Source organism: Austrofundulus limnaeus, unplaced genomic scaffold (assembly GCF_001266775.1).
Source record: "Austrofundulus limnaeus strain Quisiro unplaced genomic scaffold, Austrofundulus_limnaeus-1.0 Scaffold5, whole genome shotgun sequence".
In the NCBI taxonomy this organism is placed as follows: Eukaryota; Metazoa; Chordata; class Actinopteri; order Cyprinodontiformes; family Rivulidae; genus Austrofundulus; species Austrofundulus limnaeus.
In genome coordinates, this window is record NW_013952407.1 from 4007923 (window position 1) to 4029752 (window position 21830).

General features: G+C 39.6%; 1 protein-coding gene across 7 annotated transcripts in view; it reads right to left on the reverse strand.

Moving 5' to 3' along the window:
• Nucleotides 1-4194: 4194 nt before the first annotated feature.
• The window catches only part of tcf12 (transcription factor 12), a 75446-nt gene continuing 57810 nt past the window's right edge, over nucleotides 4195-21830 (reverse strand). For 3 of the 7 annotated variants that reach the window (XM_014027658.1, XM_014027664.1, XM_014027693.1), the window contains 13 exons: nucleotides 19746-19845; nucleotides 19223-19362; nucleotides 18631-18772; nucleotides 18409-18479; nucleotides 16208-16352; nucleotides 10927-11000; nucleotides 9598-9669; nucleotides 8956-9147; nucleotides 7042-7147; nucleotides 6802-6958; nucleotides 6465-6697; nucleotides 5585-5738; nucleotides 4195-5162 (listed from right to left, as the gene is read on the reverse strand). In XM_014027658.1, coding sequence (XP_013883112.1) covers nucleotides 5596-5738; nucleotides 6465-6697; nucleotides 6802-6958; nucleotides 7042-7147; nucleotides 8956-9147; nucleotides 9598-9669; nucleotides 10927-11000; nucleotides 16208-16352; nucleotides 18409-18479; nucleotides 18631-18772; nucleotides 19223-19362; nucleotides 19746-19845 — 1575 coding nt within the window. In that variant the 3' untranslated portion in view covers nucleotides 4195-5162; nucleotides 5585-5595. The remainder of the gene's footprint in view (nucleotides 5163-5584; nucleotides 5739-6464; nucleotides 6698-6801; nucleotides 6959-7041; nucleotides 7148-8955; nucleotides 9148-9597; nucleotides 9670-10926; nucleotides 11001-16207; nucleotides 16353-18408; nucleotides 18480-18630; nucleotides 18773-19222; nucleotides 19363-19745; nucleotides 19846-21830) is intronic. The other 4 variants (XM_014027679.1, XM_014027698.1, XM_014027672.1 and 1 more) reach the window with 3 other exon arrangements.

A 21830-nucleotide genomic window follows, 5' to 3' on the forward strand; every position in this document is an offset into this window, starting at 1 on the left:
CCTTTTCCCCAAAATAAAAAAATCTATCTGAGGGCTGCGGCCAAATGCAATAGTATAATTCATGAAATACAAATACTTCTTAAGTACAGTCCTTTTATTTTAATGATTATGTCCTGCTGGAGTGTGACATGATTTGTTTGTGTACAAACTAATACGGTATCAAAATTTTATATGTTTATACTTCTCATTCAACCACAATTAAATACACTCTATCTAGAAGGCACAGCTTATATGGATAATATTTATTTTTTACAATAAGCAGCTGGGATGAAAACAAGCAAAAATTAAAGTAAAGACTTTCTACTTCTAGCCTATTTAAAAAATGTAAGGAGTAGAAAGTACAGGTAATTGTGTGAAAATGTAGGGAGGAGAAGTAAAAGGTAGGCTGAAAAATAATTACTCAAGTAAAGTACAGATACCCAAAAATTCTACTTAAGTACAGTAAAAAAGTATTTGTACTTAGTTACTTTACAACTCTGGTTGAGGATGACTCTCAATTACTACCATAACAAATTTTAGCTCAGTGTTGTAGAGGTCACTGCAACTGACCCCTCCACCTTATTATTTGGCGATGGGCAAATAAAAGATTCTCAAGACAAGAAATCTTAAGGAACAAAAACTGTTAAATCAATGTTTATTATTTGTTTGTTTTTTGCAGTGTTCAAGTCTCTTTAGTTGTGAATAAAATAGGATCACAGCCTGTACGTTACACTACTATCACACTTGATTAAAAATAGAAACATATATTCCAAGTACTTTTCAGACTTAAATGCTCCACTGGTGCTATTTAAAAAATACCTGTTATAAAACACTCATTTGGCCTAAATCCACTGTAGAAACGCCTCCAACAACACTGTAAATCAGTAATGAAGCCTGTAAATAAGTCATTTTGTTCTGTTATCATTCATCCTGTTTTTTCTACAATCCATTAATTACTGAAGAATAAAAAATAAATAAATAAATTAAACTGTTTCATCTATAGAAATAAATGCACATACAATGGAGTTTAAAAAAGATGGCACATTTATTGCAACATAAATGTTATATACATTATGTTTTCCTGTTGAAAAAGACAGAAAATTCAAATTCTTGCTGCCACAAATTTTTTTCTTTTGATGTGCATCGACAATACTTTTTATTTGACACAAGAACAAATCTTTTTATTTTAATCAATCAACAACAGAGACTGAAGAGATTGATGGAAATCCCTCTTTTTTAAGAATCTGGAGTCTTTTTTTATTATTGTTATTTTTAAGAACCCGACCTTGAGCAGAGGTTTTTGGAGATGCCATTTGTAAAATCTCTCTCATTATAATCGACACGTTGTGGTAAATAACCGTACATTTTACTATCTAATATAGTAAAATAAAGTAAGAAACTTTTTACTCAAAACTTTTGCTTTCAAAAATCTAGAAAGAGTAATATTTAGAATTCAAGAAATATTCTTACAGTATCATTGTATAAAAGACTAACTACAGTGAAAAATAAGCCAAATGTTTTTTTTTCTTTTGATTTTTTTGTTTTTCATCATATATTATACAAGGAAAAGCATCTGGGAATACAGCAAAGTCTATGGCAAACAAAAGAGAGAATAAACACAGGAAGGACAGGAAATTTGAACAAAAAATRTTGATTCTGTCCCTGTCTGCCCAGATCATGCCTCAGTTTAGTTTTATTATCTTATTTCATGTTCCAGTTTCTCCTCATTGTCTTGTTCCCAGCCTGACAGCTCACATCCAGCTCCTCATTGCTCTCGCCCCTTTCACTCACCTGTTTCCTGCAGAATATAATCCAGTCTCACTCTCAGATTATCATCAGCTTGCCTGTGATTCTCCAGCGTTTTCAAACATTTCTCGTTTTTTGCCTCTTGATCCTGACCTTGTTCTTGTCCCCTGGTTTAAYGGTTCTCACCTCAGCCCTGATCGGTACCTCCAGCCATCTGACCACCTGGATCTCGACCCACGCCTGTACCACGGATTATCAGAACTTGCCATTTGGACCCAAACACTCCAACCAAACTAACGGTGACGTCACCGCACAGTGCTGGAACGCAAACCCTTCCATCAAAGTTTCCATCTGGAGTTCARCTGGAAACAGGTTAGTGGCTTTAATTCTTTAGAAAGTCTCCTATATCGTTCTGCCACTAATCTGAATTTCCTGTGTTTAGATCTGACGAGAATCCGGTCCAAGCACTTCCTGGTTCATTCACCTCTGCACAATAAACTTTGTCTTGGTCAGGTGCTTATCCAGAACTCAAAACTCGGTTCTTATCAAAGAGCTGGAAGTGACAGATTAAACCCTCAGTTTGCAAACATGAATATGAGGCGATGAAATACTGAGAAGAAATTTAAAAATCCACATTCAGAATTTAGAGTAATGGATCCGTTTTTGATTATAAACTCCACCTGGGTTTTATTTATGGTTCTGAATGTGGCAGCCTCGGTGAACATAATCACAGGACATGATACACAAACAAATATTTGGAATATAAAGTAAAGTCTTAAGACAAATAATAGGAGAGATGTGAAGCATGCACACTGATGGGGAAAACAAAATAAAGCCTTGAAATATTAAAAAAAAAATAGAAAACAGCTTTTGTTCATTCTCGCCCTACAGTCCAGTAAGATCAAACAAATCCACCAAATCTGCAGCCTGGCGAACTTAACTTTGAGTTTTGATCTAAACGTCATTCAAAATAACTTATACTGTAAATGTTTTCTCTGCTGGCTGAAACTGGACATGGTGCTGGACGTTGGAAGACATACGGACTCAGAAAATAAGCACAACTAAACATATGAATAAATGCAGTGACACAAAGTCATCAAATGGTAACAAAGAAAACATATGTTCATCGGGCCAGGAGAAAATGTGGTCGTCGTTTTTTTTCTTTTAAAATTTTTACTTTTATTACACCTTAAGGTAGTATCTCATCAGGCTGCGACTGGTAGTTGGTTGCAATAATCTGGGAATTTTCAAAGTTAGAAATGTTCCACAGGGACTACCAGTTCATGGGGATAAATGGGACAAAACCTGGAAATTAAAAAAACATTTTAGCATATTATAAAAACTGAAGTAAGCTTTGAATTCATTGTGTAAATATTTGATAAATATGCTAAMACAAGGTCTAAATAAAAATTTAGATTACAAACTTTTTTTTCTAGGGCAGACTTTTTTATATCTCGAAATTTATGTGTGTTTTTATGTAAAAATATAAACTGTAAGTAAAAAATATCAGAAGCAAAATAAAAAATAGAAGCCGAATCAGTGATGGTCTTAAGCTGTGCGAGTTTGTTGGACAGTTCCRGATTGAGTTTTCAAATATCTGGATTGTTTCCAGAAATGTCCTCTTCCTTCCTGCTAGCATCATGCATCCATGTTTTTAATTTTTCAGAATCACATATTTTCATTACTGAATTCTTGGCTGTTCTCTTCATCTGCCCACACGGTGTCCATCTCGGCCCGTTTTGTACCCACCCTGGTACATTTTGTACCCACTTTGGCAGCCTCCTCCATGCACACAATTTATTGAACCAGAGTACACATTTGAAATGAAGATTAGCAGATCCYGACCCTTTTTTAAATGACCATCATTGATTATTGGAATGGTTTTTAGACGTGCAGGTGTCTGGAGGTATTAAAATACTCTCCTGAGACAGGTTGGGGACACCCGAGACAAAACCACGACAGGTTCAAGATGTGTTTGAGACRTCTGCAACGACTCTGWSWMYTTTGATAGTTTGTCGCACAYAYTTTTGGAACACGTTAAAACATCRTYTCAAGGAAAATATAAAAACTTGAGRAAGTTTCAGGAGACTTCCCTATAGCTGTTATTCAGCAGCTACAGGCAGCAGGAAGGCTCAGTGGTTAGCACTGATGCCTCACAGCATGAAGGTCCTGGGTTCGATCCCTGRATTGGACCTGGGGTCTTTCTGTGTGGAGTCTGAMTGTTCTCYTTGTGCTTGYGTGGGTTTTCTCAGAGTACTCCGGTTTCCCTCACAGACCAAAAACATGGTTGACCCAGGCTTTCCTTGCAAAAGAGATCTGTGATCTCAGTGGTTCAATAAATGTTAGTAATAAAAATTCACTAACTAGTTGTCAGCAGTCGTGGCCCGCTGAGATACTACCTTTGTTAAGCAATATTTGAGTCRCTGGTGGCAACAGAAAAACAAAACACAAAAAGCTGACACAAAAATMAATCCCTGTGTTGTGATCAGGATGTAATCTGGTAATAAACACTATATGGCAAAGGAAAAATGAGGCAGTGAAGATAAAGGGAACAATAAGTTCACCGTAYGTTCAACGTCACTACCTACGGGGGTGGGGGGGGGAACAAATCTGAGCTTTCAGTAAAACTACAGTTTGCCACTCATTGGTCAYCTTTTTAGACAATCTTGATGCTAATCCTGCTCAGTCACGCAGGGCCAGATCTCAACGACAGAAACAAATATTAGGTAGTTTTGGCTGCACAAGTGGTCAGCGGCACAAAGCAGAATAAAATATATAAATAACATATTCTCTTTTTAAAACAAAGGGGTGTTTTTTTTGTTTGGGTTAAACCATCACTCTAAACTGTCCAATAAATTAATCTCATGTTCTCAGTGCCCAAATGTTTTCCCAGACTCAGCAGGGAGGAGTGCTCAGTTTGATCAGTGATGCTGGCAAACTATAGAGGAACTGAAAAAGCTGCATGCTTCTCTTTGAATTCACCTACCTTTCCCTTTAGATGTACATTTTATAGTTCAATAATATAATAAATAGAAAAAAACTGACAAACGTAAAAAAAAAAAACTGCTGTTACAATGCATTCGTCAATTCAGTTTAGGCACAAAGCAATTTCCACGTAGGGTTGGAGGAGATTGCGTAGTCTCTGATTGTTCAGAAGCAACACACTTCTTTGCAGACAGTGATATGTGCTGAGGTTGGTTTCTTTTTCTTTTCTTTCTTGTGGGGAGAAAAATCTGCAGATGGAAATTCCAAGCTGGACGCCTGGCTTTYTTTCTTTTTTTTTTTTTAATCTGAGGACTGGATTGTGTTGGACTCGTAGTTTTTGCTTCAAGTGGTCTGTCTCCTCCAATTGGGGTCACAAACTGTGAGTCCTGTCTGTCACTGGGAAGCAAGGTCACCAACTCCAACAGGACCGAAACGAAAAGCGTTGCACCGATCTGCAGGGGGAAACAACAATAAAAAATTTATTAGCGTGAAACGAGACAAAAAGCGAAAGTTGCATGTGATTTTATTGATCTCCCTATTCCAGTGAAATAAATAAATGTATGAATCTAAATAATCAGTTAATTAACATGAATTATGGGGCTATCACTTTCTAATATTTTCTTTAATTGGTACAACGTACAGAAACAAAAGGCTATTTAAAAAAAAAATCGGAGAGTGTAGAAAACTAACAGATCCTTTGCTTTATCGTGTGAATGCTGCGTCATAAAGATCTTTCTGTTTGATCWAAAACAAGTTCTTTGAAATCTACTTCAGTGTAACCAGCTCTATGTTTGTCTTTTCACCCAGTTTTTTTTAAATAAGATCAAAATGCTAAATGATATCAGGGTAGGTTTGGTTCTGAAGCTCTGTGCACCTGTATGCTGCTCAGAGGTGGCCCATTGGGTTAGATGTGTCGGTCAGGCCCGGATGGACTCCCGTGTGACCCTGCGGAGCGTCACTGGAGCTGCCGGACACTTTCTCCTCCTCCCGTCTCTTAAGGCAGGCTGCTTTGGGGTTTAGGTTCCGCTCTGCAGGTACAGAAACAATAATATTAAACCTTTCTGCCCATTGTAACATTTAWTATTAATATAATTAGGGCTGGGGATCATCTAGGACACGTGTCAAACTCAAGGCCCGCAGGGTGACTCCAGTGTAGCCGTATCTTACAGGGTAAGATAAAGGTAAAGGGTTGGAGGRTGTAATGATATTAAAATAAAGAAAATTGATACAACTTTTAAAAATATCGAAATATATCGATTCTTATGCGCAGCTCCAATTATAATTGTTCTTATTTGAATGAAATATTCAAACAAARGGATAAAAATCTGCCAAACAATGGTTGAATTACATGTAATTTTTTCTAACATCACTTCTTTAATAATGTGTGTGTGTATGTGTGTGTGTGTTTTATCCAGTGTTTATTGATTAATTTTACTATTAAATCTGACATTTTTATTCAAGTCTTATCTTGTTGTTGCTTATGGCCCGTCAACCAACTGTGGGGTTTTAATTTGCACAGCTAAACACATAATATTCATAATAAATGTGTGGAACTGTTCAGAGTCACGTAGATACACTGTTAAATAAATAACCAAATAAAAAATAAAATATGCATAAAACAATTTCACAACCTTGGTAAGGTAAAGGATTGTTTTAAAACTGTGAGCTGATGTGGAATCACTCAAATCTAAAAATGTCTTGATGTGAGGCAGCACTGGCAGTTCTGTTTGCTGCAGCGATGTTGCAGCACTGACCTCTGACTTGCTGCTCCAAGCTGAGAATGACGGCCACAGCCTGATGCAGGATGAGTAGTTTAGTCTGAGGCTTCTCGCTTTTCAAGTGCAGCTGGCACATGCGGCCCAGCTCCTTGAAGGCCTCGTTGATGTCTCGGACCCTCAGGCGTTCGCGCGCGTTGTTGGCCATCCTCCTCTCGCGCTCACGCTCAGCCTTCTGCTCTGGATTCAGATCCTCGTCTTCGGTGATGCTGCTGCAAAACGGAAACAGAAAATTACAGCAGAGGTCGAGACTTTTCAAAACAAAATGATTTCATTTCTAAAAAAATTTTGAGCCCGTCTTGTCCTAGAAATCTACCTGGTGCGTGGGCCCGTTCTGGGTGTCTTCATGTCTCTTCTGTCGCTCTCGTCATCCGATCGATCGGAGAGGTTATCGTGCATATCGTCCTTTTCCTGCTTCTCGACCTTCAGCTCCAGGGTGGAGGGAACCTGGCCAGGCAGGCCCGGAGTGAGACCTGCCACCAGTGTAGTAAAAATATAGGTAAGACCCTGAACAGACCCTCCACAGATCCATGTCAGTGACATAGAAGTGGCTGACCTCTGAATGCCTCCACCTGATGGTTGAGCTCCGTGCTGGACGTGGAGCCGGCGCTGGGCAGGCCTCCATGGCTGTTGCTCAGGCTGGCAGCGTCATCGCCGCCCTGCTGTAACACAGACCACATGAATATTAACAGGCAGGAAGCAGACTCCCTCAGGAGACTACACATACAGAAAACATCCTGCTAAGAACCTCAYATGGAAGAACTTGCGATTTTTAACACAAAACACAACAAAACAATAAAAGAAAGCTGCTCAGATGAAGCTTCAAATTACAGGACAAATTTGGACAAATTTTTATTGAGACATTCTCAGATGAAGTTATGTTACCACAACTAAAAACTGGCCTCTTTCTTGTGTTTAACCTCTTCAGCTAATCCAGCAAAAACTCAGCTAGAAGATTTACTACATGTTTACAAGTTTTTTCATTTCCCTTTGAGGGTTTAAAAAAAAAGTCAGGAAAAAAAATCATCACTGAGTGTGAAGAGTATCTCCTCCTTTTCTTATGGAATGTGATCCCCCAGTACTGTTGGCCTCTGTTAACCCCAGCACTCCAAGAACCTCCCTTCCTCGACACTGTGCTAATCTTTGCTGCGCTCTCAACAGGTGTCCAAACAAGCCTTTGTCTGGAGGAGGAGGAGGGAATCTGGGGCTGTGGCGAGAAAAGCACGCTGCCATTTTCATGGCCCGGCCCTGATTACCATACAGCTGAGGACCTCTATTTGGATGGAGGCCGCCGGGTTCAGACACACGTTTCCAACAATTCAGATTTCCTGGGTTGTTAAAAAGAAGTGATGAAAAGGGGTGGGGGGGGGGGGGGGGGGGTGTCAGCCGGAGCAAAAAGCCTGCGGCTGTGCTGCGCCGAGGCTGTTGAGCCCTGTCTGCAGGGACCTCTTCCCACACAGGAAGTGCTGTGTTAGTGCAGACACAGTATGTTCTATCTCACAGTCGCAGTCGGTCAACATCACTGCCACAAGCCAGCTCTCTGTAACAAATACATCACGCTGAGCTCCTCTGACAACCACAGAAAAATTCTTGTTAGGGGGACAAAACCGGCGACCCAGCTGCTGCGACATCAAGGTGAAAGCTTCCCACTGACAGAAGACAYAAAGCAGGCAAAAGCATTTTGAAATGACTAAACTATTCACTGGTAACAACAATGACTGAAATTGTAGCAAAAAAGAATATATTTTATGAGCTTGAATTCGGAATAAAAATTATTTTTAATTTTTAATTTATGGGTCAGATAAAAGAGAAAGAAAGAAAATATAACATATCTTTGATTATGRCCTAATTGTAAAGAAGTTCATCAGAGGAACAAATTATAAAACTCACTGGACAAATTGCTCATAGTAGGTTAGATTATAACAAGTAACCTGAACTTATATCTACATTAAAGCTGCGTCTGCACAGAGTGTGACCCAAATTATTTCCAAACACTTCTGGATTACAGTTAAACGASTCGACTCATTCTAATTTCCACTGCAGATGTGTTGGAATCTCTTGGCTCTATAAAATGAAATACCTCGAGTCGGATGGAGGATGAGTGAGCGCATCCTGATTTATACCGAGACCTGCATTCCTTCGCTTCTCGAGAGGCTCCGGCTTCAACTCCGAGGGAAGAGCAACTCACAAACAACTYCTGAGCGAAGCATAACTTCACTTTACCGTGCCTGTTTTTCTCATTTTTTCCTCTCACCCCTGTGTACAGAGCTGCTCTCAAGAGGAGGAGGGTGAGCATTAGGTCAGGCATTACACTTATGGAAAATATGTCACAATAAATGTGTGGAAAACAAAGTTTCTGCGAACGGCACTGCACCAGCTTTAAGCAGGTGGTTGAGCCTCTGACAAAAGCCATACAGGAACACACAAACGAAAAGTGAAACTCTGAAATATTAATGTGACGTTCTCGTACCATTGTTGCAGTCCGACTCGGAACTAGTGTAGAGGAAGGAAAGTTTGGTCCAATGGCTGTTATTGGCCCGTTTTGAGCCTGTCCCAGCAGGCTGTGTATGTCACTGGGCAGACCGGCGGTGGAGCCCACTGCATGGTTCCTCAAAACAAGGATTGCATCATCCAATCTGTCCAGACGATCCTCCATTCGAGACTGGAAGGACCAGAGGGATTGTGAAACAAAGAAACGGGGAAAGTGAGAAAAGATAGAGACAAAGAAGGACAGCTTAGTATAAGCTTATTAGGACAAAAAATGAAAACTGATTGTGTGATGGGGACTTTGGGGGGAAAAATCTACAAAGAAAACTGAAGCATAAGTTAAAAAAAGGAAATTCAAATGCAAGATTAACTGAACCATTTCAGCTTGAGTTGTATCGTTGTAACTACATAACCTGTGGAGGTAAACCCACTTAATACTTTATTTCACATTTGATTCTGATTACAGCAAGCTGGAATGGCTCATGGCATGACAACAAGGCAGCTGATGTTATAAAATAAAACTGCACTATACTACAACAGATGTTAAAATCGTGCAAGAAAGGAAAACAAAACGATGCAAAGATGTATGGGACATGTATGAATTAAGACTCTATCTGAAGGGTACCTCGCAGACATCCTTTAAGAAAGACATGGCATCCTGGAGATGCTCATGTAACTGCTGATGAACTCTGTTTTTCTGGCAAAGTCAAATAAGAATAGGAGAATTATAAGAAGAGGAGATCAGTCTGTAAAAGCCACACACACACTGACGACGGAGATTGTTTTCATTTTTTTCTTAGGTCACGCAGACAGAAGTGTAGGATTTGGAGGGAAGCACGCAGCTGCTGACCGTTCACTTTGCAAAGATGAAAATCTTTGAGAGTTTGCACATTTATTAGCTCTGCACTTCAGCATCGACTGCATCCTCTTCTTTACGTTCTCTACGATGATCTTCAGTTTTAGTCTTTTTATTGTGATATGTGCATTTTATTCAGCTCTGTGTTAAAAACTTTTAAGTAATTTCATTTTTGTTAAACTCGTCCCAAATAAAAACGTTTCCATTGGTAAATTTTATTACTGTTTTTTGTAGCATTAAAAAAATCAAAGGCAGTCATGTTTCTCTTCAAATTCCAGGTTCAGACTAAAACAGTCTTTTTCCTAAAAGCTAATTTTTTWAACCAGATCAGGAATTTTGCCTGATGTTAACATCCAAGCTTGGCTACARATTTAGACAACTGTGTAAATAAGATTAAGTGTCATAAAAACAACTGAGCACCCATTTGTAGACACTAAAAGTGACATAAACTTCTGTTTGTAATACAACCCTGTGTTTACGTTGCCCTGTTGTTTTCCAAATGCTTATTTACCTTCTCAAGTTTTCATTTCTTAGCAAATCGTTAACCAGATGGCTTGAACAAGCAAAATCTCTGAACTTATAAACAAAACTTTAGAACCTTTTCAATCTTTGCTTTTATACAGACGTTTTTCATATTGTTTTCATTTGTGTCGATGTGTAACAAGTGCTTTACCGGTACATGCAAAGGTACATTTAACCTTGCAGCAGATCGTGCAAACACACAACAAGTGCATCAGGTAGTGGGTCTGGGTGAAATTTGGTGCTCAGTTCTGGTTGTGCAGCAGCGAAGGAATTCTRGAGAAGTGGTGCAGCAAACAGCTGCTGCCTCCTCCCAAAACACCGGCCTGCTTAACTCAGCCCATCCCCCACAACTGTCATCATCGCCCCGGCCCACAGAGTAGAGGACAGATGGCAAGCCCCGAGGGACAGGTATTGTTCAGTTTGGTTATCCCTCGACCCCCACTTTCCTCAGAAAAACATTTGTCAGACAGGAATCTCTCTGTAATGCAAGCTCATGCCTTCATGGGTAACTTATCTAAAGTGAGCACAGGTCATGTGACTTATTCACAGGAAGACGGACGAGCGAAGGGAGCTTACCAGCGAGTGAAGAGAGTTCTCATAATTTGGTGAAGAGGGGGTCTGTCCACTTGGACGAGGCCACTGGTTGGTACCTGAGAAGAAGGGAAGTGATATGAAGACGTTAGTAAACATCAACAAGACCAGAAGCTGGGTCCTGCTGAACTACAGAGACACAAAGAAACAAACACAATAATACAATTAAAAACACGCAGACATCCTGATTTTCTGGTTTCTCGTTGTTCTATAAAGCTATTTTTAGCTTTTAGGACTCAGCTGCATCACTTCCTGCTGGCTGGACGGCATCCTGACATTTGAGCCAGTGGAGGTTTGGACTAACACCCACTTCCAGCCTGAAATGTACGCCGCACCAGAACATCCAGAAAGATATGAGCACAGCRAGGCCAGAGAAATATCAGGCACTAGTTTTCATTCACCTCGACTAACACTTGGGCTCTTTATGTTAGAGAAAAAGCTGTTTTATTTAAACTAAAGCAGACTTTTTTCTACTCTAAATAAAGAATAACGAAGCATTTTAACTGTGTAACATAAACTAATCTAACAYATTCTTCACAAGAGATTACAACTTTCCTTTAGCTGGTTTCCACTCAAACCGATTCTTCTCCTCAGTGTAGGGTTGGGTTAACTGTCAGAAAAACTTACACCAGTTAATACTTGCCACTTTGCAGTTACAATTAGTGACAGATGATGACTTATTTTTGTATGAGCCCATGGTATAGTGAGTTATTAAAGGTCTGCTGCCAGTCCACAGTGTGGGGAAGGTGGATTTCAATTCACAGCTGGCTATTTTAGCCTGTTAAAATGAAAACACTGGTTTGTATAATTTTAGAACACAGGGTAATTGATTTAGAGTCAAAAACATGCAAGTGGAATTATCTATCAATTGTCATTTTTAATGTTATCATCCAGATGCCACAATGATTTTTATTTTTTATTTTTTTGCCAATAGTGCCCAACCCTACCTCAGTGTGAGACAGAAAGTAAAGCTACAGGCCAGCAACAGAAGACAAACCATGATTTGATCTGGTGGGAAGTTAAATAAAGATATTCACTTCCTTGCATTGACTGAGGCATAATTCTGCAGGTAACCCACCTGCCATGATTAACAGGAGCCACTTAAACATTAATGAATTTCACTAAACAATTCTTTCCCTCTCTGTGGGCAGAACTGCAATTCAAAGAAACTAAGAATTGTATGGTTCAATAAATGCCTAATAATTATATTAAACAAAACTTGTTTTAAAATCTGGAAAACTTCACTGTTAGAGGAACACCAGGAAAAAAAATCACACCTCCCCGTGGTCAGGAAAGCGTTCACACCGTTTTCTGTTAATTAATTCCACTGAAATGTCTGACTGAACTTCAGCGGTCCTTTGTACTTGAGTTTTTATGTTTCCTTGCGCACTCAGCCTTTGAAAAAAGCAGACGTTAATTAAGCGACTATTAACAGAGAAAAGAAATGAAAGTCTGCTCTGCATCAGCTTTCTCCCAGGTGAGTGAGGAAAGTACTTCACATGAGCCTCGGTGGGCTGGCGGCTATGAAAAATTAGCCCCAGGCTCTGTTCCCCACGTGCACAGGAGAGAACTAATTGAACAAACCAGTCTTGACTAATGTGCTGTATACTGGTGTAATCCCAATGATGAATGGATTTTGCTACTAACATCAACAGTGAGGCRAATTTTGGACCAGTTTCAAAGCATCGTTCCCTTTTCTAGCCTCAGACGAATAATAAGGACAGATAATTGGAGAAACAATATCCTTTCTATATAAACTCACATGTAAACRTTTGACATTTATTTATTATGTTTGTTATTGTTATGTTTTAATAAAATGGGAGTTCCATTTATCATCATTGCTGCCAGGGGTGGCACGCTGTAATGTTAACAGTCGGAGCGAGCYGTCACGGTCCTCACCAGCTGAGTCAGAGCCACCTTCCTTCACCCAATGGTAAATAAACAGAGCCTTTTGCAACCTGGTTTGTGTGTGTGTGCGTGTTTTGAGAGGAACAGCTGTCCATGGGGCAGGGCAACAGCTGAAGATGAGGGGGGGGGGGGGGCATACGTAGAGACAGCTGTCGCCACTCCATTACCGCACACGACACAACTGCCCGCTAAAAAAAACAACACACAGGGCTTTCCCTTACAGTTCCCTCACTCATTCTCCTTCCATTCCTCTGTCAACAGATCTAAATTTCTTTTCTGTATTTAAACAACCAACAAACTAAAACTTTTTTAAGCTGTCCACCTGACAGCAAGATGACGAGCTGAGCATTTGTGCAAAAATAATTACAATTCAGAAAATTTTTGTGTCCGTCCTCGAACAATTATCATGGAAAAGCAGGATTATGTAACAACGAATCATCTCTAGATTTTCTCTTACTGCAAACTAGTGACTGCCACAAGCCACTATAAAAAGCCACTAAAACAGTTTTGGACAAATTAAAAGCTTTTTCCATGAATTGTAATCCAAGACCCACTTCAAACGCTTTTTATTGCAAAACTGTCAAATCCTTCAACAATCTGAAAGCCACAGTAGTTTATTTAATATTTTTCCCCCTTCACTTGAAAGGAAAATGGGGAAAAAAATAAAAATTCTGACTGTGACTGGTGAATCTAAATTTACGAACATGAACAAAGATCCTAACAGAGTTGAAAACCCAAAACTAGTCAGTGATATCACCAGGAGTCAATGTGGATTAGCTCTGCAGACCGAGAAAATAAAGCACATGTTGTGAACTCTGGAACAACAAGCACAGCCCTGCAGGAAGAYGAAGGCTCATATTACATTTACAGTAAATTTAACTCAGTAATCTTGTGGTTTAGAGCAAATTTCGGCTTTTCTTTGTTTAGAAAGAAAAAACAGCAACTGATTTTTCGTTTTACTTGAGATCCACATTTTAAACATGTTGATATAAAAATATTTCCTTTATGTTCTTCTACAGACTCATTAAAGCTGCTAACTCCACGGATCTGCTGTCTTTTAAGAATAATTATAAACAACTGAAACGGGCACGAGGAAGAGTTTACAATGATTAAAGCTACTTTAAAGCTAAAAGAAGGGTTTAATTAAGTTTCAGAGAAACTTTTAAACTACTCTCTCTGCTCAGGCTTTGATTAATCAAAGTCCAAGCAAAATGCAGCACGCAGTAAAAGTAATTAAATTAATCAAAGTCATGAGGCCCTGTTTTTGTAGCGGCGTAACAACAAGTGCAAGGAAATCTTTGACAGTTTGGCAAATTCCAGCCCTCAAAATTCGCTTCATCTGTTTGGTGTTTTGGTGCCAAGCACAGAGCACACAGCGCATACAGTGGGTGGGAGGCTCACTCCAAAGAGGCAGTGTGAAGTGACTCGCTGGTATTGTAGAGKAAAATATGCACAAACTGCACCAGATCTACAGAACTGTTTACTGCACTGCTCCCCGCGTCGTCTCTAAGCTTCTTTATACTGCGTGAAAATCCTGCAACGTTCTAAAGCAGCATGTCGATGAATCCAYTCCCTGTGATTTGAAACTCTCCAGCATCACGCACAACCGTCCACTGTTTACTTTTATTAAATCACATGCAAATGAAACCGGGCGGCTTCAAAGTCACACGATTCAATTCTACAGACAACAGGGCAGACTGCTGTAAGTATTCTGTTTTCCATGGAGGAAAGGACAGATTACAGCAGCTCATCCATCATATGTGTCACTGCCTCCAATTCAACTTTCCTTTTTAGCCAAAGTAGTCTTTTTCTGGATGAATGTGGAGACAGATGCTCTGTCACATTTACAGTACGATGTAACTATTCAAGACACAATGGCAATAAACCTCTATTTCAATTACACAAGTTACATAAAAAGCCAAGCTGTCAGCCTGTGATGTGCAGATTTTAATTTGTTCTGCATCATCCAGACATCCTGGCAGAGCTTTCTTTAGAGTTCAGATGACGCCTCTGCAAGAATCGATTAATCTTCCCACGCTATGGTCTGAGACCTGTTACAGCCAAATGCTTCAAATGTTAGCGTTACATCGATAAAAACAGAAAATATTTAATGTGCTTATTATTACTACAGGTAAAGCTGATCCTAAAGTATTTGAATTGCCAACGCTTATTGCTGAAAGATTTTTGCTGAAAGATGTTAAAGGAGCTGAAGTCAAGCTGAAAAGGTTTAAGAGCAAAATGATTGAGTTAAATTTGAACAGCTGATTTTGCAGAAAGTAGGAAAACAAAAGTAAAAGATCAATAGCAAAAATGTGTCACAACAGGTGTACTGAGCAGAAATATAGCTAAAATTAGCTAAAAAGTACCTTTAACAGCAGAAAAACTGACACTACCAGAAAGAGTTTGCAAGAAGCAAAAACAAGTTGTGAACAAAATGTTTAAAAAACAGAATAAAACTAAAATTTTGACAAAATAAAGTAAAAGAAAAAAATGGCTAATTAGTGACTTTGATCTTTTATTTAGTTACCTTGAAAAGTAGCTGAAACATGCTAATCAAGGCTAAAAGTAGCAAAGAAGTTGAACTTAGCAGACAATAAAAAAGGTTTACAAATTGTCAAATTAGAAGAAAATCAAAGAGAAACAAAAAACTTTGCCGTAAAATAGCCAAAAAAAGAGTAAATTAGCACAAAAAGCTCAAATGTAGCCGAAAAAGCTGAAATTAGCACAAAGAAACAGAAAGGGCATGTTTRCTGAATTAAGCAATAAGAAGTTATTTTATGTATTATTATCACAAAAAGGTGAATTTACCTGAAAAAAGCTCAAATTTTCTAAAAAGTAGCTAAAAAACACAGAAAATAGCTGAAATTAACAGAAAACAGCCAAAAGAAGCAGAAAAGGCAGAAAAAAAGCTAAATAAAAGCTGAATTTAGCACAAATAAGTTAAAAAAAGCTGAACCAGAACAAAAAGTGAATAGTACAGTATGGATTTATTCACATTTTAAAAGATTTTTTAGGCTTGTTGAAAACAGCTCCATTCATTTTCAATGAGGGGGAAAGAAAAAGCTAAATATCTCAAAAAATAATATATTGCTGAATGTCCTGAAGGAGTTAAACGTTTTGATATATAAACTGTTGATTTAGCACAAAAACTGCAGAACGAGATATGTGCAGAAAAACGTACAGAAAAAAAAGATCTGAATAGAGTGAAAGCTTTACAGGCATTCACACAATTACGTCACATTAATTCTGAAGCTCTGGAAGTCTTTATACAGTTGTATTAAAGACGTTTGATCCTGTTGCTAGTATTGAGGGTAAAGAGGGAGTGTGTGCGATTAAAATCTGAAGACGGGAGTCTTACCTGGCCTTCCAGACGGGGTGCCRGCTGCAGCCACGACTGTACCTGCTGAGGCTGCACCTGCTGTGGCTGTCAGAGGTGAAGGTGAACCCACAGGTGTCGACGGATTGGATGGGAAGCTGCTGCTCGTGTGGTCGGGCGAGTAAATCTGGAGGCACAAAGCAAAAGATAGATAACTAAGATCTGTCAGTGCACATGGGAGAACCCRTTTACAGTCATTTGTGTTCAGAACATGGGTCTGATCCATTAAATCAACATTTGTGCTGACGTTTGATCCAGTGCCTAGCTCTGTATATATTATATACAATCTTCAGGAACTTTATTTTACACTAAACTTTGTACAGAGGCACAGCTTGTTTTCTATTCTTATTAAGACTTCTGTGCCTGAATAAGTCACTCCACTTATTATTCCTCTGTGGTTTCCAGAGATACAGACGCCCAACCTGGAAACCCCGTTAAGCCAAGTACAGAAAATCTCCAGGGCCACATTTTAGCCTGCAGGCAGAGATTGTACTGTGAACCATACATCAAAAASTACAAGTAATCAACCGTTGTTTATTTTTGCATCTCCTGGAACTTCTGTGGAAACGACAACTAGGACAAAAGTTTTCTGCAAAATGCACAAATCCCTTTCAGTTTTCCAGTTTTTTTATTTTATTTTTGTTTCAGTGATAGATTAGGCACCGTTTATAGAATGACACGAGAATGAGATTAGATCTTCAGCGCTTCTACTGTGATWCAATTTGTTCAAATAACTGCTGGATTAAAGCACAAACACATCCTGGATTTTCCTCATTTTACAAGAAGACATTTGTGCCATAATGAGGCGTTTCTGAAAGTCAGGGTATTACCGGTGGAGCCTGACTAATTACTAGAGCGAGACAAAAAACAGCAGATTCACAGAGATTTTTCAGCTAAGTTAAGATCAAATTGAGCTTGCAGACAAGCTTTTGATTTATGTGAGGACGCTAGAATACACTCAGTGTTAATAATCTTCTTTTTTAATCTTGATCTCTGGGCTTTAGTTTTTCAATCATCTTGTCATATGAGGACAGAGGTTTCACCGAAGTGTGTCACTGACTGTTGTTTAAGAGCAAAGTCTCTTTTTTTTTTTTAGATTTTTGCAMACTAAGAGAGCTCAACGTTTCTTTCCGCTCAGCGTTTTCACATTCGACATGCAAAAACTTAAGCAGGATTAATAGTGTGGTTATCACTGCGGCGCAAACCAATAAAACTCAAACCAAATCTCAAATCTTTTAGTTTCTCAAACSTAAGCCGTTTATGACCGTGACTTCTGACCAGACAATATATGACTTTCTCCTCCTTTCACTCCTTGGCTACAAACGCCGCATTCAGAGTGAAACATGGCTCATTTTTCTGGAATAAATGAAGCCCCGCCTCGTCATCAGTTACACTCCCGCAGGCGGCATGGGGSCAATAAGCACGGCCAAATTAAACAGGCGGAGAACAAAAGCTCTAAAAGGCGGGGGGTGCCCGTGGAGTTGAGCCACAGCGGTTATAAACTCCCCTGTGCCCTGCGATATATCCACCCACCCCCACCCTGGTCCAACCATGTCCATTTCACTCCAGCTTTGTCATGCTAATAGAACTGAGTCTGCAAATATAAAAGACTTAATTTGAAATTAAGATCCATGAACTTTTATTATTTTGGTTTTACACAAGGAATATTTTTCCTAAAGAAGTAGCTYGAGCTCTAAGTACATTTAAAGTGGAGCTTTATGTGATACCAAAATGTTGAAAAACTGAGATACTCTGCAGCTATGAATCATTTCATGCTCCCAAAACTGAATTTTTACAGAGCAATATAAATCATCCAAAGGATTTTTTTAATCTGTTCCATCTTTTAGCTTAACAAGCACTTACAGTTGATTTTCTTGAAAGCTTTTAGTTTAACTCTACATTTATCCAGGTTAGGTTTCCCTGAGGCTTTTTAATCAACATTTAATCCCCTGCATGATTACTAGACTTAGATTTCTTCACAGAAAAACACAATTATTCTAGTTTGGCTTGAAGAAAGAAAAAAAAACACAATTTAAACATATGATTCCACATTACTTTGATGAGTCCCAGAAAATTATCCAGTACTGATGTGGAATAAAATAACAGAAACAATTCAAACTGGTTTTAAAATCCAATTTTTTTGTTAAAGTTGCATAATAACAGAAAAACTGGACTGAACTCACCGAGGCTAAAGCCTTGCCAAGTGCGTCTCCGGTTTGCGAGCTTCCAGTTCCCGTTCCCCGATTAGCAGCAACTGGGGAAAAACACAAAACTCAAACAAATGAGAAGTGGTCAAAAAGTCACAGAGAAACAATTCGACTGACTTGCTAACTTTAAAGAATAGGTGCATATTTTTGACTGGACTGACGTTGAAGTGACCGGATGCCGAGTARTTTAAAACATACCCATGATCCCGTCAGCCGAGGCGACGGACGAGGTGTGTGCCGCAGTAACAAATGGTGAAGTGCTGGTGTTGCTCCGGTGAAAGCTTGACATGGGAGGAAGACTGGCGTTGACATCCGGAGAGACGGAGTGTGCAGGGTAATTCTGAAGTATATATATAAAAAATAACTTGTAATAAAACCTAAAGTGTTAGGTGTAAAAAAAAAACACTTTTTTTTCTTTAAAGTGTAATTGTCCTTTGACATCTCCCAGGCTGTGATGGAGGAGAAGTTAATGGGGGAGGGACTGAGATAAAGGGAGGGCAGGCAGCATCTGCAGGCTCCCTGTGATGTTCTGCCAGCTGAAGCAGGCAGGCAGACGAGGCCAGATCAAACACTGACAAAAAAAAGGGTCAAAAGTGTCCTCCCTGATAATAACCAGACAACAGCCTAACACACCCGCTCCAAGTCTGGAAGCTGACTTAAAGCAGTTTAGGGGCCAAAGCAGAATTTAAAAGCTATGAAATGCACACTATTATTCAGCTGTGGTTACAAAACAAACCTATAAATAGTCATTCAACTGTTTATCTGGTTATTTATTGCGCAGGTTGCTCACCAAACGGTCGTGTGAGTGCAGGCTGCTGTAGTTTCCTGACTGTGCCATGTGAGCCGAGGATCCCGGGAGCATTCCCCCATAGCCGGGCTGGCTGATCCCACTGGACGGATTCCATGGGTCAGATGAACTGTGGGTACCRTCTAATGTAAACACAGAAGTCGTTTTAGTTTATAAATGTTTAAAACTTAAGGCAGCTTTGACAAGAGCGCAGCTAACCCCGCCACCCTACGTTGAATACTTTAAGGCCATTTGAGGAGTGTTTTTTATGTTTTCTTTTGGGACTGAAACCTGATCCCTGTTCTGAAAACAACTGAGGAAAAACAAAAAGCTAAATCCAACAAAGAATCTATCTATGCTTTGGAGTTAGCCTCGCTGAGATTTAACCTGAGAAAACACTACTTAAGTCTATAAAAATAATATTTAGAGTTGATTCTCCAAGCCTGYGGTGTTAGGATGTGCGTTAGAATAAGCTGATTCTTTTATTAAATCCAAAACTGCAGAGAAAACATGACTTTGAACTCACCGAAGAAAGTGCTTGCAAACATACTGCTGGAGGGTTTAGGAGACGAGTACGAAGGAGAATCTCTGTTGAAGTCCTCTGAGTTTGGAGATGGTGCGTACACCTGCCAGAACAAGATATACCTTATAAAAAACAAGCAAATAGCAAAGCATTGGTTGAATCTTTTAGATATGTTTCTGAGGAAAGGTAATATATAAACTGTGACCATGTTAAGAAAAGGAACCAAATAGTTTATGCAAAACGCAATGCATGTTCATATTTAGAAGTTTATCGACACAAAAGTATGTCATTTCACTTGTGTATGCAAGAACGAGTAAAAAAAATAAGTCCCATAGATGCAGCGCAAACCCTCTGAATACACATAAACATACACACATTTTAATGACTAGCAAGCAATCAAGCTCATGAAGGGAGGAGTGGATTATCAGGAGTATTTGCATTTCAGGTCAACTCAGTCTCTAATGGAAGTATAATGACACTGCTTAAACGCAAAGACTAAAAGCCTGGCAAATTACAGCATTCCCACAGAGACAGAAATCAAATAAGTGGTACAAAAGCAGCCTGTTTTGCATTCTTTATATTTGTACCTGCAAGCTGTAGGGAGAAACGAGAGGCACAATGAGCACGCTGTTGTACAGCTGCAAGTGTGTGCCAAGCTGAGCGGCGGGATCAAAGAGACTGGAGGCCAAACACCAGTGATGTGGTCTCTGACTTCATCCACTCCAGATGGTGGGAGTCGGGGTGAGGAGGGGGAGAAGTGAGAAAAGGTTTGGATAAATTCTTCCCTCCCACAGACGGGACTGGATGACCTCGCCATCATGTAACACTAATCCGAGCCAGACCTGCGCGCTCCATCCACCTGCACATTTCCAGCATGTGTCCCGCAGTCCACATGTTCAAGCCCTCCTTTAACGACCTMATTTCACACTCCGGTGTCGACAGCTCACTCCTCAAAATTGCGTTCTAATGCCCGAGGATGTGAGGACAGCCACAAAGGTTGTTTACTGAAGTTTGACAACACAGCGCCTGTGGAAAATGTGCATCACAGCCAATGTAAATAAATTCATTTAAACTCCCACACGTGAACATATTATCAAGGTAGGATGTGGGACTCCAAGCTGCTGGGGCTTTGCTGAGTGAGCAGGACTCCAGCACGTTGCTGTCTGGATGTGTAATTAAAGTGCTCTGGGAGGGGTGGAGCTCTCATGGGTCCTCTGGCTTACACATGTGACCCGGGTTGATGGTAGTCCACCGAGATCTCAGGTTAGCCTCACACAGGAGCACAGGCTTTGTCTTTTGCCTGTGTCAGACGCTCTATGGACAGCATATGGCGGTGGATAATGCTAATTGTCCTTTTTACCCTGGGCTAACCAGTCCAAGCATTAATAAACCATCCCAAACACCGGGTGCCTCATTCCGTCAGCCTATGGAAGAGGGAGCCCGCCTGGGTTTCCTTTTACAAGACCATTAATTAAAAGCCGTCACTCATGCGGCTCGGCACACCAACTCACACTTACACCAGTTATTTGAGCAGCAGCCGGTATTACTTAAATAAAATGACCCGTAACAGTGACACCAAACATCAAAGCATTCATTTGTCTGAAGAAGACATTTCTTCAAATTAAAGAGAAGTATCTGACAATAAAGCAAAAGACTTAAACCTGATTCATGTTACTGTTTAACAATAGTAGAAATATCAGTACGACTTAATAGATAAATAAATGACAAGAACTTTCAGAAAAAAATATGCTAAAGATATTAGATGCAGTGCTTCAAAACTTTTGTTGAGTCTCTCAACAGTGCTCTGTTTCAGCTGAGTGGAAACATCCCAAACTTTTTCCCCACATGCCTCCAAGCTTACCTGCCTGGCTTTGAAGTTCATGTCACACCAATCAAAACATCGCATGTTAAAACGCAATCTGTCAGCCAGCAGAAAGGATGTAACACAACAACATGAAGGAGGATGAAAAACAATAAAAGAAAGGTAAAATCAGGCTCATGGCCAAAAAAGAAACATGTGTGTGTGTGTGTGTGTGTGTGTGTGTGTGTGTGTGTGTGTGTGTGTGTGTGTGTGTGTGTGTGTGTGTG